The 16,023-nt window shown below is 42.7% G+C and overlaps 1 protein-coding gene across 1 annotated transcript in view; it reads left to right on the top strand.

The window, feature by feature from the left end:
- Window positions 1-12,794: 12,794 nt before the first annotated feature.
- The window catches only part of KDM5A (lysine demethylase 5A), a 93,826-nt gene continuing 90,597 nt past the window's right edge, over window positions 12,795-16,023 (top strand). The window contains exon 1 of the mRNA XM_050747025.1: window positions 12,795-13,430. Coding sequence (XP_050602982.1) covers window positions 13,266-13,430 — 165 coding nt within the window. The 5' untranslated portion in view covers window positions 12,795-13,265. The remainder of the gene's footprint in view (window positions 13,431-16,023) is intronic.

The raw sequence follows: 16,023 nt of genomic DNA, 5'->3' as shown, positions 1-16,023 counted from the left end.
AAGGCTGAGACAGGTGAGGAGGCTGCAGAAGAAAAGGTGGAAGCTAGCACAGGCTGGTTCGCGAGGTTTAAGGAAAGGAGCTAGTTGCGTTGCTTAAAAGTGCGAGGTGAAGCAGCAAGTGCTGGTGTAGATGTTGCAGCAAGCTATTCGGAGAGCTAATTAAGGTAACTGGTTAAGGTGACTGCATTAAACTACAGACTTTCAATGTATCTGAACCAGCCTTTTATTGGAAGAACATGCCAGCTAGTACTTTCATAGCTAGAGAGAAGTCAATGCCTGGCTTCACAGCTTCTAAGAACAGACTGACTCTCATGTTAGGGGCTAATGCAACTGTTGACTTTAAGTTGAAGCCAGTGCTCATTTACATCCCTAAAATCCTAGAGCCTTTAAGAATTATGCTAGATATAGTCTGCCTGTGCTGTATAAATGGAACAACAAAAGCTGGATGACAGCATATATCTTTGTAGCACGGGTAACTGAATATTTTAAGTCCACCATTTTATTTATGTTTTATTTTAAGTCCTACAGCTCAGGAAAAAAAGGATTTCTTTCAAAATATTACTTCTCACTCACAATGCAACTGGTCACCCAAGAGCTCTGGTAGAGATGTGCAAACAGATGAATATGACTTTCATGCTTGCAAACACAACAGACATTCTGCAGCTCATGGATCAAGGAGTCATTTTTGACTTTCACGTCTTATTAAGAAATATATTTCAGGCCAGGCGCGGTGGCTCAAGCCTGTAATCCCAGCACTTTGAGAGGCCGAGACGGGCGGATCACGAGGTCAGGAGATCAAGACCATCCTGGCTAACACGGTGAAACCCCGTCTCTACTAAAAAATACAAAAATCTAGCCGGGCGAGGTGGCAGACGCCTGTAGTCCCAGCTACTGGGGAGGCTGAGGCAGGAGAATGGCGTAAACCTGGGAGGCGGAGCTTGCAGTGAGCTGAGATCCGGCCACTGCACTCTAGCCTGGGCGACAGAGCGAGACTCCGCCTCAAAAAAAAAAAAAAAAAAAAAAAAAGAAATATATTTCAGGCTGGGCATAGTGGCTCATGCCTGTAATCCCAGCACTTTGGGAGGCCGAGGCAGGTGGATCACCTGAGGTCGGGAGTTTGAGACCAACCTGACCAACATGGAGAAACCCCGCCTCTACTAAAAGTACAAAATTAGCCAGGCGTGGTGGCGCATGCCTGTAATCCCAGCTACTTGGGAGGCTGAGGCAGGAGAATCACTTGAACCTGGGAGGTGGAGGTTGCAGTGAACTGAGATCGTGCCATTGCACTCCAGCCTGGGCAACAAGAGCGAAACTCCATCTCAAAAGAAAAGAAAAGAAAAGAAAAGAAAAGAAATATATTTCAGAAGGCTATAGCTGCCGGAGATAGTGATTTCTTTGATGAATCTGGGCAAAGTAAATTGAAAACCTGGAAAGGACTCACCGCCATTCTGGATGTCCTTAAGATCATTTGTGACTTGGCCTGGTGAGGTGACTCACACCTGTAAACCCAGCACTTTGGAAGGCCAACGTGGGTGGATCACTTAAACTCAGGAGTGCATGACAAGCCTGGGCAACATGGAATACCTTGTCTCTACAGAAAAATACAAAAACTAGCCAGGTGTGCTGGCATGCACCTGGCTACTTGGGAGGCTGAGGTGGGAGGACTGCCTGAGCCTGGGAGACCAAGGTTGCAGTGAGCTGAAATTGTGCCACTGCAGTCCAGCCTGGGTGACAGAGCAAGACCGTGTCTCAAAAAAAAAAAAAAAAAAAAAAAAGTAAAAATATATTTAATGAAAAAATTTTAAAAAGAACATTTGTGACTTAGGGGAGGAGGACAGAATATCAATAATAACAGGAGTTTGGAAGAAGTTAATTCCAGTCCTCTTGGATGTCTTTGAGGGGGTTAAAGACTTCATGGAGGAAATAACTGCAGATGCTGTGGAAGTAGCAAGAGAACTAGAATTAGAAGTGGAGCCTCGGGAGGCTGAGGCAGGAGAATCGCCTGAGCCCGGGAGGCGGAGGTTGCAGTGAGCCAAGATCGCACCACTGCAGTCCAGCCTAGGCAACAGAGCAAGATGCCGTCTCAAAAAAAAAAAAAAAAAAGTGGAGCCTGAGGATGTGACTGAATTGCTGCAATTTCGTGATGAAACTATGGATGAAGAGTTGCTTCTTATGAATGAGCAAAGAAAATGGTTTCCTGAGATGGAATCTACTCCTGGTGAAGATGCTGTGAACACTGCTGAAATGACAACAAAGGATTTAGAATATTACATAAACTTAGTTGATAAAGCAGTGGCAAGGTTGAGAGGATTGACTTCAACTTTAAAAGAAGTTCTACTGTGGGTAAAATGCTATCAAACAGCATTGCATGCGACAGAGAAATCTTTCATGAAAGGGAGAATCAATCGATATCATGAAAGGAAGAATGAAAACAACTTCATTGTTGTCTTATTTTAAGAAATTGCTGCAGCCACCCCAGCCTTTAGCAGTCAGCACCGTGAGCAGTCAGCAGCCCTCACCATCAAGGCTAGACCCTCCATCGGTGAAAATATTATGACTTGGCTTAGATGATCATTAGCATTTTTAGCAATAAAGTATTTTAAGGCCAGTCGCGGTGGCTCACGCCTATAATCCCACTTTGGGAGGCTGAGACGGGCGGATCGCGAGGTCAGGAGATGGAGACTATCCTGGCTAAGACAGTGAAACCCCGTCTCTACTAAAAATACAAAAAATTAGCCGGGTGTGGTGGCATGCGCCTGTAGTCCCAGCTACTCGGGAGGCTGAGGCAGGAGAATTGCTTGAACCTGGGAGGCAGAGATTGCAGTGAGCCGAGATTGCACCACTCACTCCAGCCCGGGTGACAGAGTAAGACTCCATCTCAAAAAAAAAAAAAAAAAAAAGAAGTATTTTAAATTAAGGCATGTACATTTTTAAAAGAAATAATGCAAACTAGAAATAATGCACTAGACTACAGTATAGTGTAAACACATAGCTTTTTTAATGCACTGGGAAACCAAAAATTTCGAACAATTTGCTTTATGGTGATATTCACTTTATTATGGTGATCTGGAACTGAACCTGCAATATCTCCAAGATATGCCTGTACTCCCAAACCTGCTTCTTTCCCCTTGTGATTTTCTCTGTTAATTACATTAAAATCTTCCCAAACATCTTGGCTCAGTATCTTTGTCTATTTCCTTTCTTTCAGCTGCAATTTTTTAAAAAATCAAGTCATGATGAGCCTGTCTTCATATATATCCTCCTATTTATTTCTACTATGTGTCTTATTACCTTTCACTTGGACTATTACAATAGGCTTCTAACTGGGTGTTCTTGCCTCCAATCCATTCTATAAAAGCTAATTTTTGTCCAGGCTGGTCTCCAACTCCTGACCTTGTGATTCACCTGCCTCCGCTTCCCAAAGTGCTCGGATTACAGGCATGAGCCCTGTCTCTATTAAAAATACAAAAATTAGCTGGGCGTGGTGGCACATGCCTGTAATCCCAGCTACTCGGGAGGCTGAGGCAGGAGAATTGCTTGAACTCAGGAAGTGGAGGTTGCAGTGAACTGAGATCACGCCATTGCACTCCAGCCTGGGTGACAAGGAGACTCTGTCTCCAGAAAAATCACTTTTTTTTTCCGGATATGTCACAATTCCGGATATGTCACACTCCTGCTTATAAACCTTCGATGACTCCCCACAGACTAGAGAATGAAGTTCAGATGGTAATATGGCATTCAAAGACTGCAACTATCTGACCCCATTTGTCTCTATTTAAAGAAATTGATGGTCATCTCCTGAACATAGGATGCACTTTCCAGCTTCAGGTCACACTCTTCCTTTTATCTGGATTGGCCCTTTCAATGAATCTTCACTCAAAATTCTTACAAGGGCCAACTCAAATACTACCACTTTTGTAAAATCTTGACTATCTCCCTAATTGGAAATACAATCTGCTAGGAATTCGTGCCAGGAAATTCCTGGGTACCAAAAGGCAGAGATGCTCAAGTCCCTTACATAAATGGCACACTATTTGCATATGACCTATGCATACCCTCTCATATACTTCAAAACATCTATAGATTACTTCTAATACCTAATACAATGTAAATAGTTGGTTTTCTTCTCTCTTCTTCTTTTTTCGAGAGGGAGTCTTGCTCTGTCCCCCAGGCTGGAATGCAATGGCACAATCTCAGCTCACTGCAACCTCCGCCTCCCAGGTTCAAGTGATTCATCTGGCTCAGCCTCCCAAGTAGCTGGGATTATAGACACCCGCCACCACACCTGGCTAATTTTTGTATTTTTAGTAGAGACAGGGTTTCACCATGTTGGCCAGGCTGGTCTCGAACTCCTTACTTCAGGCGATCTGCCTGCCTCGGCCTCCCAAAGTGCTGGGATTATAGATGTGAGCCACCTCGCCTGACCAGTGTATTGATTTTTTAAAATTTCAAAATGTATTTAAGTTCATTTATTTATTTATTTTTATTTTTTAGAGACAAGGTCTTGCTATGTTGCTCAGACTGGACTCAAACCCCTGGGCTCAAGCAATCCTCCTGACTCAATTTCCTGAGTAGCTGGGATTATAGATGCATGCCACTGCACTTGATTTACTGTATTGTTTTATTTCATTTATTTACTTATTTATTTAGAGATGGCGTCTCACTCTGTTGCCCAGGCTGGAGTGCAGTAGTGTGATCTCGGCCCACTGCAACCTCTGCCTCCTGGGTTCAAGCGATTCTCTTGCCTTAGCCTCCCAAGTAGCTGGGACTACAGGCATGCACCACCAAGCCCAGTCAATTTTTGTATTTTAGTAGAGATGGGACTTCACCATGTTGGCCACTCTGGTGTCGAACTCCTGACCTCAAATGATCTACCCACCTCGGCCCCCCAAAGTTCTGGGATTACAGGCATGAACCACCACACTTGGCCTATACTGTTTTTTAATCTGTATTATTTTTATTTTTTATTATTATTTTTATTTTTTTTCCAAATATTTCTGTAGTCGGTTGGGTTCGTGGATATGGACTCTCTAAATGAGGAACCCTTGGATATGGAAGGCTAGCTGTAATCCCTTCTGATTGGATATTCATTTAGCAATTTGTCCTTTCATTTTTATAAAGTAGCCTTTATTCAAACGTCACCAATCTGGTTGGGTGCAGTGGCTCATGCCTGTAATTCCAGCACTTCGGGAGGCCAAGGCAGTAGGATTGCTTGAGCTTAGACGTTTGAAACCAACCTGGGAAATACAGCCAGATCCTATCTCTATAGAAAATAGAAAAATAAAAATAAATTACCCAGGCGTGGTGGCACACACCTGTGGTCCTAGCTACTCAAGAGGCCGAGGCGGGAGGATTTCTTGAGCCCAGAAGTTTGAGGTTACAGTGAGCCAAGATGGTGCCATTGCACTCCAACCTAGGTGACAGAATGAAACCCTGTCTCAGAAAACTAAAAACAAAAACCAAATGTGACCAATCTGTGAGCCCTTTGAGGATCACCCACTCTCCCTTACTTTCTCTTCTTTAGAAAAGATCTTATCATCACCTAAAATAGTATCTATTTATTAGCCTGTGCTTATTCTTTTGTCTTCCCTTTCCACTAGAATGTGAGTTCTATGAGAGCTGATACTTTGTCTTTTTTTGTTGTTCACTGTCATATATCCAGCATCGGGAAGAGTGCCTGGCACACAGAGATGTGGAATAAATGTTGAATGCAGGTATAATGCTCCTCCCTGCAGGTGTGCTGCCTCCCCCCATTAGAATGCTCTTCTTCCATTCTATATCTAAATTAATGCATCATCATTCATTCCAATGCCAAGGAGTCATTCTCAAATCCATCACTCTCTCGCAATCACACAACATCAAATTGATAATTTTTAAAAATCGCACTGGTGGCAAAGGATCAAATAAGAACAATGCTTGAAGGTCCTTGGAAGGCCACAGTGGAAATTCATATGAGGAAAAGGACCTAAACTAGAGCAGCATTGACCATGGTAATACTAAGATGCTATTTGCCGTTTTCACTGTTGACATGAGAATGGATGGTACAAAAGCAACAGTGGGTAAAATGCTGTTCCCTTAGCATGAATCATGGCAGTGACACCAAACCACACCTTCATTACGTATGCTCACTGGGGAAAGCTAGTTTCATTTAAGAATGCCTTTGATAAAGGAGTAAAAATTATTAATTGTAATAAATCTCGACCTTTAAATATGTCTTTTGTCTGTGTGATGAAGTAAGAAGTACACATAACACACCCAGTTGCATCCAGAGAGTTTTCTCGAGGAAATAATACCAGCTCAGCTAGTCGCTTTTTTCATAGAATAGTAGTAGAAGGACTAACAGACAAACTATGGTTGTTCAGACTTAGATACGGCAGATCTTTTCTTGAAAATGGACAAAGTGAGTCAATCTCCTCAATGAAAACAACCAACGGTATTTGTTGGCAATAATGAAATGTGAGCTTTCAGGTGGAAATTATGATTTTGGGAAACTTGTTTCTGTCGTCATGAGTTTGACAGCTTCCCAATTGCCTGATAAATTGATGGTGATATTTTTGTAAATTGTTTTGATATTATATAATAGTACGTGTCAACATTGGAAGAGCTGTATAACTCAGTGAACCAGTATTTTTTTTTTTTTTTTTTTTTTGAGACGGAGTCTCGCTCTGTCGCCCAGGCTGGAGTGCAGTGGCCGGATCTCAGCTCACTGCAAGCTCCGCCTCCCGGGTTCACGCCATTGTCCTGCCTCAGCCTCCCGAGTAGCTGGGACTACAGGTGTCCGCCACCTCGCCCGGCAAGCTTTTTGCTTTTTTTTTTTTTTTTGTAGTAGAGACGGGGTTTCACCGTGTTAGCCAGGATTGTCTCGATCTCCTGACCTCGTGATCCGCCCGTCTCGGCCTCCCAAAGTGCTGGGATTACAGGCTTGAGCCACCGAGCCAGGCCTGAACCAGTATTTTCTAAATGACCAATGCATGATGTTACAACAGCATGACTGGGTAAAAAAGTCCATTCAAGGACAAGATTGGCTGGGCGCAGTGGCTCACGCCTGTAATCCCAGCACATTGGGAGGCCGAGGCAGGTGGATCACCTGAGGCCAGGAATTCGAGACCAGACTGGCCAAAATGGCAAAACGCCATCTCTACTAAAAATACAAAGATTAGCTGGGCATGGTGGCGGGCGCCTGTAATCCTAGCTACTCAGGAGGCTGAGGCAGGAGCATCTCTTGAACCCAGGAGGCGGAGGTTGCAATGAGCCAAGATCGCACCACTGCACTCCAGCCTGAGGGACAGGGCAAGACTCTGTCTCAAAAAAAAAAAAAAAAGAAAAAAGAAAAAAAGGACAAGATTGACTACCATTTTAATGTGACAGAGTACAAAAAGTTAACTGATAAAGTTTTAGATTCCAAATTGTTAGCCTTTAGGAAATTACAGTTATCTGAGAAGGTTATTAAAATGCTTCTCCCCACTATGCATGGTGGCTCATGCCTGTAATCACAGCACTTTGGGAGGCCGAGGTGGGAGGATCCCTGAGCCCAGAAGTTTGAGATCAGTATGGGCAACATAGCAAGACCCTATGTCTACAAAAAAAATTTTTTTTAATTAGCTGGGCATATTGATGCACACCTGTGGTCCTAGCTACTTGGGAGGCTGAGGCAGGAGGATTGCCTGAGCCCAAGAGTTGGAGTAAGCTGGGATTGTGCCACTGCACTCCAACTGGCTAACAGAGTGACACCCTGTGTCTAAAAAAATAAAAAATAAAAAATAAATAAAATGCTCTTCCTTTCCCAACTACATATTTGTGTGGTGCTGGTTTTTCTTCATTTATTCCAACAAAAAGAACATATTGTAACAGGTTGAATGCAGAAACAGATATGAGAATGCAGCTCAATCCTGCTAAGCCAAATGTTAAACAAAGGTATAAAAAATGTAAACCAATGCCGCTCTTCTCACTAAATTTTTTGTTTTGGAAAATGTAGTTATTATTTTTAAAATGTATAAATATAAAAGTTTTATATTTAAATGAATAAAATATTTTAAACATCTTAGGTTTAATTTCTTATATAGTAAACATCAATATATATTATGCATATAAACAAGAGCTTTGGGGGTTCTTGGTAATTTTTTTTTTTTTTTTGGAGACAGAGTCTTACTCCGTTGCCCAGGCTGGAGTACAGTGGCGCCATCTTGGCCTCTGCCTCCCAGGTTCCAGCGATTCTCCTGCCTTAGCCTCCTGAGTAGCTGGGATTACAGGTGCCCACCACTATGCCCAGCTAATTTTTGCATTTTTTTTTTTTTTTTTTTTTTTTTTTTTTTGAGATGGAGTCTCGCTGTGTCTCCCAGGCTGGAGTGCAGTGGCGTGATCTCGGCTCACTGCAAGCTCCGCCTCCCGGGTTCGCCATTCTCCCGCCTCAGCCTCCCGAGTAGCTGGGACTACAGGCGCCCGCCACCGCGCCCTGCTAGTTTTTTGTATTTTTAGTAGAGATGGGGTTTCACCGTGTTAGCCAGGATGGTCTCCATCTCCTGACCTCGTGATCCACCCGCCTCGGCCTCCCAAAGTGCTGGGATTACAGGCTTGAGCCACGGCACCCGGCCAATTTTTGCATTTTTAGTAGACATGCGGTTTCTCCATGTTGGCCAGGCTGGTCTCGAACTCCTGACCTCAAGTGATCTTCCCACTTCAGCCTCCCAAAGTGCTGGGATTACAGGTATGAGTCACCGTGCCTGGCCTCAATAGTTTTTAAGAGTGAAGGTGTCCTGAGACCAAAACAATTTGAGAATCACTGGTGGAAATTATTCTTTTTTTTTTTTTGAGATGGAGTCTCGCTCTGTTACCCAGGTTGGAGTGCAGTGGCCGGATCTCAGCTCACTACAAGCTCCACCTCCCGGGTTCACGCCATTCTCCTGCCTCAGCCTCCCAAGTAGCTGGGACTGCAGGCACCTGCCACTGTGACCAGCTAATTTTTTTTTGTATTTTTAGTAGAGGCGGGGTTTCACTGCGTTAGCCGGGATGGTCTCGATCTCCTGACCTTGTGATCCCCCCCCCCCCGCTTCGGCCTCTCAAAGTGCTGGGATTACAGGCGTGAGCCATCGTGGCTGGCCTTGGTGGAAATTATTCTTGAATTAAAAGGACACTTCTTTAAAAATTCAGTAATTTTGCCTTTTCCCTCTCTGAAACTAACCCTCCCTTAATTAATCTGATTTTGTGAGGTTTTGTTGCATTTTTTAAGAATCCAGGGACCACAGTCTAGCCAAATGATTATCAGATCTAGGTATTCATTTTCGTCTATTTTAACACTCAGGATAATAAATTTCAGATAAATAATACTCTAATATTTTTTTTTTCTGAAAAGTTACTATCAAGGATTGTTTAAATAATGCAAATGATCCTTTTAAACTACAGTTATACTCCATTCTGCCCAGAAACCCAAATACTATTGACTCAGTTTGACATTGTGTGTGCAGAATGCCCTCACAGAAGCTGATAAAACACAATTTGGATTTTTACAACAGTGATTTTTAAAGGGGTAAGCATGAGAGGTGGAAGTGGGGTTCATGTACCCTCCCTGAGGGGAGCATCAGAATGTGAGGCGATTATAACTAGAGAAGTTTCTTCTGTTCGCACCAGAGATACTAATGTTTACTGTCCTTCTATTCACCGTCTTCTCTTACAGACTGCCTGCTGTTGTAAGCAACCACTACGGATTTCTCAGAAGTACTGTGGCAAATAAAAATGATTGAGAATCATTACTCTGTACATTTTCTATTCTACTAGAGAGACAGTTTAAAATAAAACAATAGGTAAGTAAAATCTGAAGAAAATAACAGGAAATAAATAGGACCAGTCAAAGCTTTTAAGGATTTATGCTTAGACTGAGGTTCTATCAGGTTCTCACCCTCCATTAATTTGAGAGCAAAACCATTATATTTTAGTTGAATGTTTGAGAAAATGAATTATTTGAGTAGCTTGTTTTATTTGGAATTCCATTATTTCTTTTTCTGAATAATATAGTTTTCCAGATTTAAGTGGTAAAAATTAAAGACTTTGTTGTAAATATTTTTCTTTTTTTTGAGACAGTCTCACTCTTGTCACCTAGGCTGGAGTGCAGTGGCGCGATCTCGACTCACTGCAACTTCCACCTCCTGGGTTGAAGCAATTCTCCTGCCTCAGTCTCCTGAGTAGCTGGGATTACAGGCGCCCGCCACCACACCCGGCTAATTTTTATACATTTTTAATAGAGACAGGGTTTCGCTATGTTGGCCAGGCTGGTGTCAAACTCCTGACCTCAGGTGATCTGCCCACCTCGGCCTCGAAAAGTGCTGGGATTACAGGCATGAGCCACTGCACCCGGACGTAAATCATTATAATTGTATGGAATTATTATGAATCACAGCTTCCTGTGTCCACACCCTTTGTAATGTGACATTGCCACTCTTCCCATAAAAAATTGGAGTTTATTTGACCACCTCTAGAATCTGGGATGGTCTTATGACTTGCTTCGACCAACAGAGTATGATGGAGTGATCTTGTACATTTTGGAGTCTAGGTTTTAGGTCTTTGCTTCTTAGAATGCTAAGACCACCATGCAGTGGAAAAGCTCCATCCACCATAAGAAGATGAGAAGCCATGTGGAGAACTGAGACTTTTCAGCCAATAGCCAGCACCAACTGCCAGACACATGAGTGAGGCCATCTTGAACCCTCCAACCCTAGTGTATTCAGGGTTCTCCAGAGAAACAGAACCAACAGGATGTGTGTGTGCATGTGTATGTTTATAAAGATATTTATTTTAAGGACTTGGCTCACTTGATTATAGAGCTTTCAAGTCCAAAATCTGAGGGGTGGGTTGGCGGGCCGGAGACCAGGGAAAAGGTGATGCTACAGTTCAAGGCTGAGAGCCATCTACTGTCAAAATCCCTTCTTCTTCACGGAAGGTCAGTCTTTTGTTCTTTTCAGGCCTTCAGTTGATTGGATACGGCCTACTCACATTACGGAGGGCAATCTGCGTTATTCAAAGTCCACTGGTTTGTTAATCTCATTGCAACATACCCTAACAGAAACAGTAGAATGTTTGACCACGTATCTGGGCACCATGGCCCAGCCAAATTGAACATCAGGTTAACCATCATACCAGTCAAGCTGTCAGATATAATTGCAGGAGTGATCCCAGGTGAGGCCATGACAACACCAGATTGCTAACCCACCGAATTGCCATTAGTCGTTTTTATTTTCTGCCACTAAGTTTTGAGGTGATTTGTTACACAACAAAAGGTAACTGAAACCGAACTATCTGCGAAAGTGTCTGTGGGTTTAGGCTGGGGGTTATGAGTAAGTGGACATTAACTTTTGTGGATGCTATAATCAAGAGGAGGGATATTGTGTATGTTACATGCTGGTACAGTCTCAAAACAAAACGTGGCATACGTAAATGTAGGACGAGGCAACGGCACACAAGGCAAATTGGTTTGTGAATCATTTATTTAGCAGATATTTATTGCACACCTCCTATACACCAACCACTATTCTAGGAGCTGGGAAAACAAGACAGACACTGTCCCTGCCTTTGTGTAACTTACGGTTTGAGGGAAAAAGGCAATTAAATATGCAATTTCAAAAAGTTTGACAAGGAAGTACAAGTTGCTGCTGACCACACCAATTTTTGGGATTAGGAAAGGCTATCTAGAAGTGATATTTAATCCTTCATATTTATTTAAATAAATATTATTTATTATTATTATTATTTAAATAAATATTATTTAAATAAATATGAAGGAGGAGTTCACAGTTCACAGATTCGCTCAGCCTAATCCTTCATATTTATTTAAATGAAGGATGAGTAGAAATTTAGGAAGGGGATATAATGATACAAATGATTTTGGGTCAGCAGAGTACAAAAATGTTCTGGACAGAGGAAATATGTGTGATGGCTCAGAGGTGAGAAAAATCATGGTGTACTAAAGTCACAACAAAGACTTCTGTAGATCATATGGAGAAGCAGTAGAGATGAAGCTGGAGAGTAAAGCAGCAAATCAGCAATTAAAAAAGATGTTTGGAGTTGTTGAGTTTGGAGATGAAAAGTGACAAGATGAATTCTGGATTTTAGACAAAGCAATCCAACTTGAGAATGGAGAGGGATTTCAGAGGAGAAAAGAAATGAGCTGTTGTCAGTAAGAGTATTTAAATTAGGATACTGGTAACAAGGATGGAGAGACACACGATTATACATGGGAAGTGAGAGCAGAAAGCATGAGGACTATTTCTTGATTGTTTTTTTTTTTGCCTCAGGCAACTGAATAGATGAAGGTATTAATGAAACCAGGAACACTGAAGAAATAGTGACCAATTAAAGTACTTTGAGTTATCAGAGTGAGATGTCCTGTAGGTAGCTAGACAGTACTGGCTGGTAATTCAGAAGAGCTGCTGTGTTCTGTGTAAAAGGAAAAGCAATTCCTGGATGGTGGCTAAAGCCAGCTGGCAGGATTTAGGGGATGGGTTAGACCTGCACTTGTTTTCCTGGAGAAGAGGCGGGTATAAAGTGGCAGAGTGAGATTACTGTAAAATACCTGCATTCAAAGGGCTAAAAAAAAGAGAAATGCTGGAACGGCTACTTGCTAGAAACGCAGCAGGGTAGGTTAAAACAAATCACGAAGCACGGGCGGCGAGGCTGGGGGGCTAACGCTAAGCCCTGCGTGATTTCTACTACCCCGACACACAAAAGGGAAAGGGACCCTCCTCACCGGAAGCACAACCTCTGCCCTCTGGGGCATTACACATTCCTCCGCGCCGGAAGAACGCGTCGCGCCTCGCCTCGCCCCGTCGGCCTGGCTCTATCCCCACCTCTAGTGAAGGAGAGATTGCGCCTCTCCCCGACCCCCTACCCAGGGCGAGCCGCGTGGAGTCGTTGGACTGGGCAGAACTTTGGCAGGCAAGGAGAGAAACAGCCACACCGGGCTGCCGGGCAAGAGAAGAAGGAGGAAGGGCCAGATACCCGGGCGTCGCGCCGCTGCGGAAGGATTCCGTTTCCTGCGGGGGCGGAGGGATTTGACAGCACAGTAACTTCCGGAAAAGTCCTGACCCTCAGAGGAAAAGCCTTGCAAGAAACAATAACAAACGGGAGGAGGAAGCGGTTCTGGGGTGTCTGTGTTGAGCGGTTCTTTTCCGCGAAGATGCGCTTCGGCCCCTGTCAGGGGACGTGAACGGGCTCAGTGGGCTTCAGCCAGCTTTTCTCCACCGGTTCCCCACGGGGACCCCCCCCCCCCGGCCGCTGCAATGGCGGGCGTGGGGCCGGGGGGCTACGCGGCCGAGTTCGTGCCGCCCCCGGAGTGCCCCGTCTTTGAGCCGAGCTGGGAGGAGTTCACAGATCCGCTCAGCTTTATCGGCCGCATCCGGCCTTTGGCGGAGAAAACCGGCATCTGCAAAATTCGGCCGCCCAAGGTACCTCAGTCTGTGGAGAGAGAGGGGGAGAAGGAAGAAGGGGGGAGTCCGTGCACTGGGTTTAGCCTTACTTTTCCGATCCTTCTCTCCTTTCGTATGTACTCTCCTTTATGTTGAGACAACCGGAGCCTGTTTCTGGATGTTGCTGCTTCGGTTTCTTTTGTGGTCTTATGTAGACACGTCTGAATGCGAGAAAGTGGTGTCTCTGGGGTCTTCCGCCTCGAACTTGGGAACTGATACTTTTCTCTCCGCTGTGGGCCTAAAGCCCTTCGTTAGCCAATATGAGGTTTAATTAAAGTACATTCTTCCCTCACGTATCCTCATTATGGTTTGATAGTCGGCTATCTCTATTCAAGACCTGATTGGATCAAATATTTGCAGGCCTCCTCTCAGGGCTAGGGTTTCTGAAAAGGTAATCTGAGCTCTAGTTCCACCAGATGGTATTATAGACATAGAACTCCAGGCTAATCATTGCTGCAGTGAGAAAGTCTTACCGGGGAAAGAGGAGCAGCAATAATTCTAAAATTGAGAGGTTTAGGAAGAATTCATCTATAATGGAGGTGGAAGGAAATGTTGAAATCTCTTGACATAGGGAACTCAAGATCAACGATTTTAGAATCACAGTTATTGCAGATAACTAGGTTTGCCTATAAGGTTAATTATAATCTCAACGTTGAGGTAAGGAAAGTAGATACTATCCCTTGTGTGGAGGGGATTAATGCCCCAAGAGGTTGAGTGAGATGCTCAAGGTCAAAAGGTGTTTTTCTTTACTCATTAGACCAGTGCTTTTTAAATGCTGTTGCGGGACCACTTGCACCTGGGTCAACTGGATGCTTATTTAAATGCAGATCTCTAGGCTTCTTGTGGAAGTTCTGGAATCTGCTTTTCTAGCAACTAGTCTCAGATGATTCTTCATGTAAGTTGAGGTTTTCGAACCATTGCTTTAGTCATTGCTTCTTAAAGGCATTTTGCTTTATGTTTTGTCTAGTATTGGTAATGATAAAATATTAAGCACTGTTAACCAGTGTTGCATTTTAAAAAGCATCTGCCGTCACCACTGACTACCACAGTGATAGGCACCGCAGCGAATTAAAAACTTAAATGACAGCGAGGAGGAGCTAATTTAACACCTATAGATTGTTTGCTTTAATCTTTGAAGCCCTGATAGGTAAATGAAGTCCACCTTTTACAGATAAGATTAATCTGGATAAGTTAAAACACCAGATGGGTTATCTTGGGCAAGTGGCAAAGTATATTTTGAACCTAGATCGGTTTTTCTGATTCTGAAACAGACATAATGCTCTATGTAGAATGAGTTTAAGGTTATAGACTATTCGTTGCAAGCAGAGGATTAACAAATAATTGCTGTGATGATATGCATTGCCATCCTCCAAAAACTTCCATTTAACCCTTTTTTTCTATCATAATTACCTAATATTAACAAATCTTAAGCATTGAAGATTTTCCTAAGTCGTATTTTCATCTACTCTTGAATTTATTAATTAGAAATTCAATTCACGGTTACTTCGATTAAAAAAAGTGTTTTTTTACTTAAAAAATGTTGAAATAATGCTTTCTCTTTTTATGTCACATTATTGAAAATAAATCTTGTTTACAATCAGAATTTAATTTTAGTATTGGCAAATTTCTTTAGTTTCCAGGCTGGAGTGCAGTGGCACGATCTTGGCTCACTTCTGCCTCCACCTCCTGGGTTTTTTTTTTTTTTTTTTGACTACTCACGTTTTAAAATAGGTTTACTGTTATTCTGTTATTTAGGCCAAATCAAACTGTGTTATTTAGACCCCACTTGAAATATGCTATCTGATTTTAGTTATATCACAGTCTGGAAACTGTCCTTGTTCTGTGTGTGTGCTTACTTTTTTTGTTGTTGAATATTTGGGTTCCCAGAAGCTGGGCTTTGAACAAAACTTTTGTGTAACATAAAGTGCTCTGTCGCGTTACACATACAGTACAAAGGAAAAAGTTTAAAAAGTTTATTTTTAATCTTTAATTTTACCCTTTTTGGTTTTTTAAATTTTTTGGTGTTTTTTTTTGATCTTGGTAAACCTGAATGTTTACTAGACACCGTTTTGTGGTACATGACCTCATTGAATTCCACTTGAGTAACTTGGGAAAGCATAATTGTGGGAGATAAACAGTGGGACTGGTTTGAAGAGGATTGCTTCTCTGGGTAATATAGGTTGAGCATCCATCCCTACTTTAAAAATTCCAAATCCGAAATCCTCCCAAATCTGAAACCAACTTATCCTGAAACATTATTATTCTTTTTATTTTATAGAGACAGGGTCTCGCTTTGTTGCCTGGGCTGGTCTCATGCTCCTGGGCTCAAGCGATCCTCCTGCCTCAGTCTCCCAATGTGCTGGGATTACAGGTATGAGCTACTGCACCCAGCTTGAATAGATTATTTTTTTCATTGTATTAATGGTATGTTATATTTTTTCTGTTAACTACTTAAGTGGAAATAAGTGTAAGGAAATGATTGTTTATTGGTAGCATGTAAGAATTCACAGTCAGAAATGATGGTGATGCCAGACAACCACAGATTTTCCACACCGGATGGCTGAGTTAGTGA

Source organism: Macaca thibetana, chromosome 11, assembly GCF_024542745.1.
Source record: "Macaca thibetana thibetana isolate TM-01 chromosome 11, ASM2454274v1, whole genome shotgun sequence".
Taxonomy (NCBI): Eukaryota; Metazoa; Chordata; class Mammalia; order Primates; family Cercopithecidae; genus Macaca; species Macaca thibetana.
This window is presented reverse-complemented; position numbering and strand designations above follow the sequence as displayed.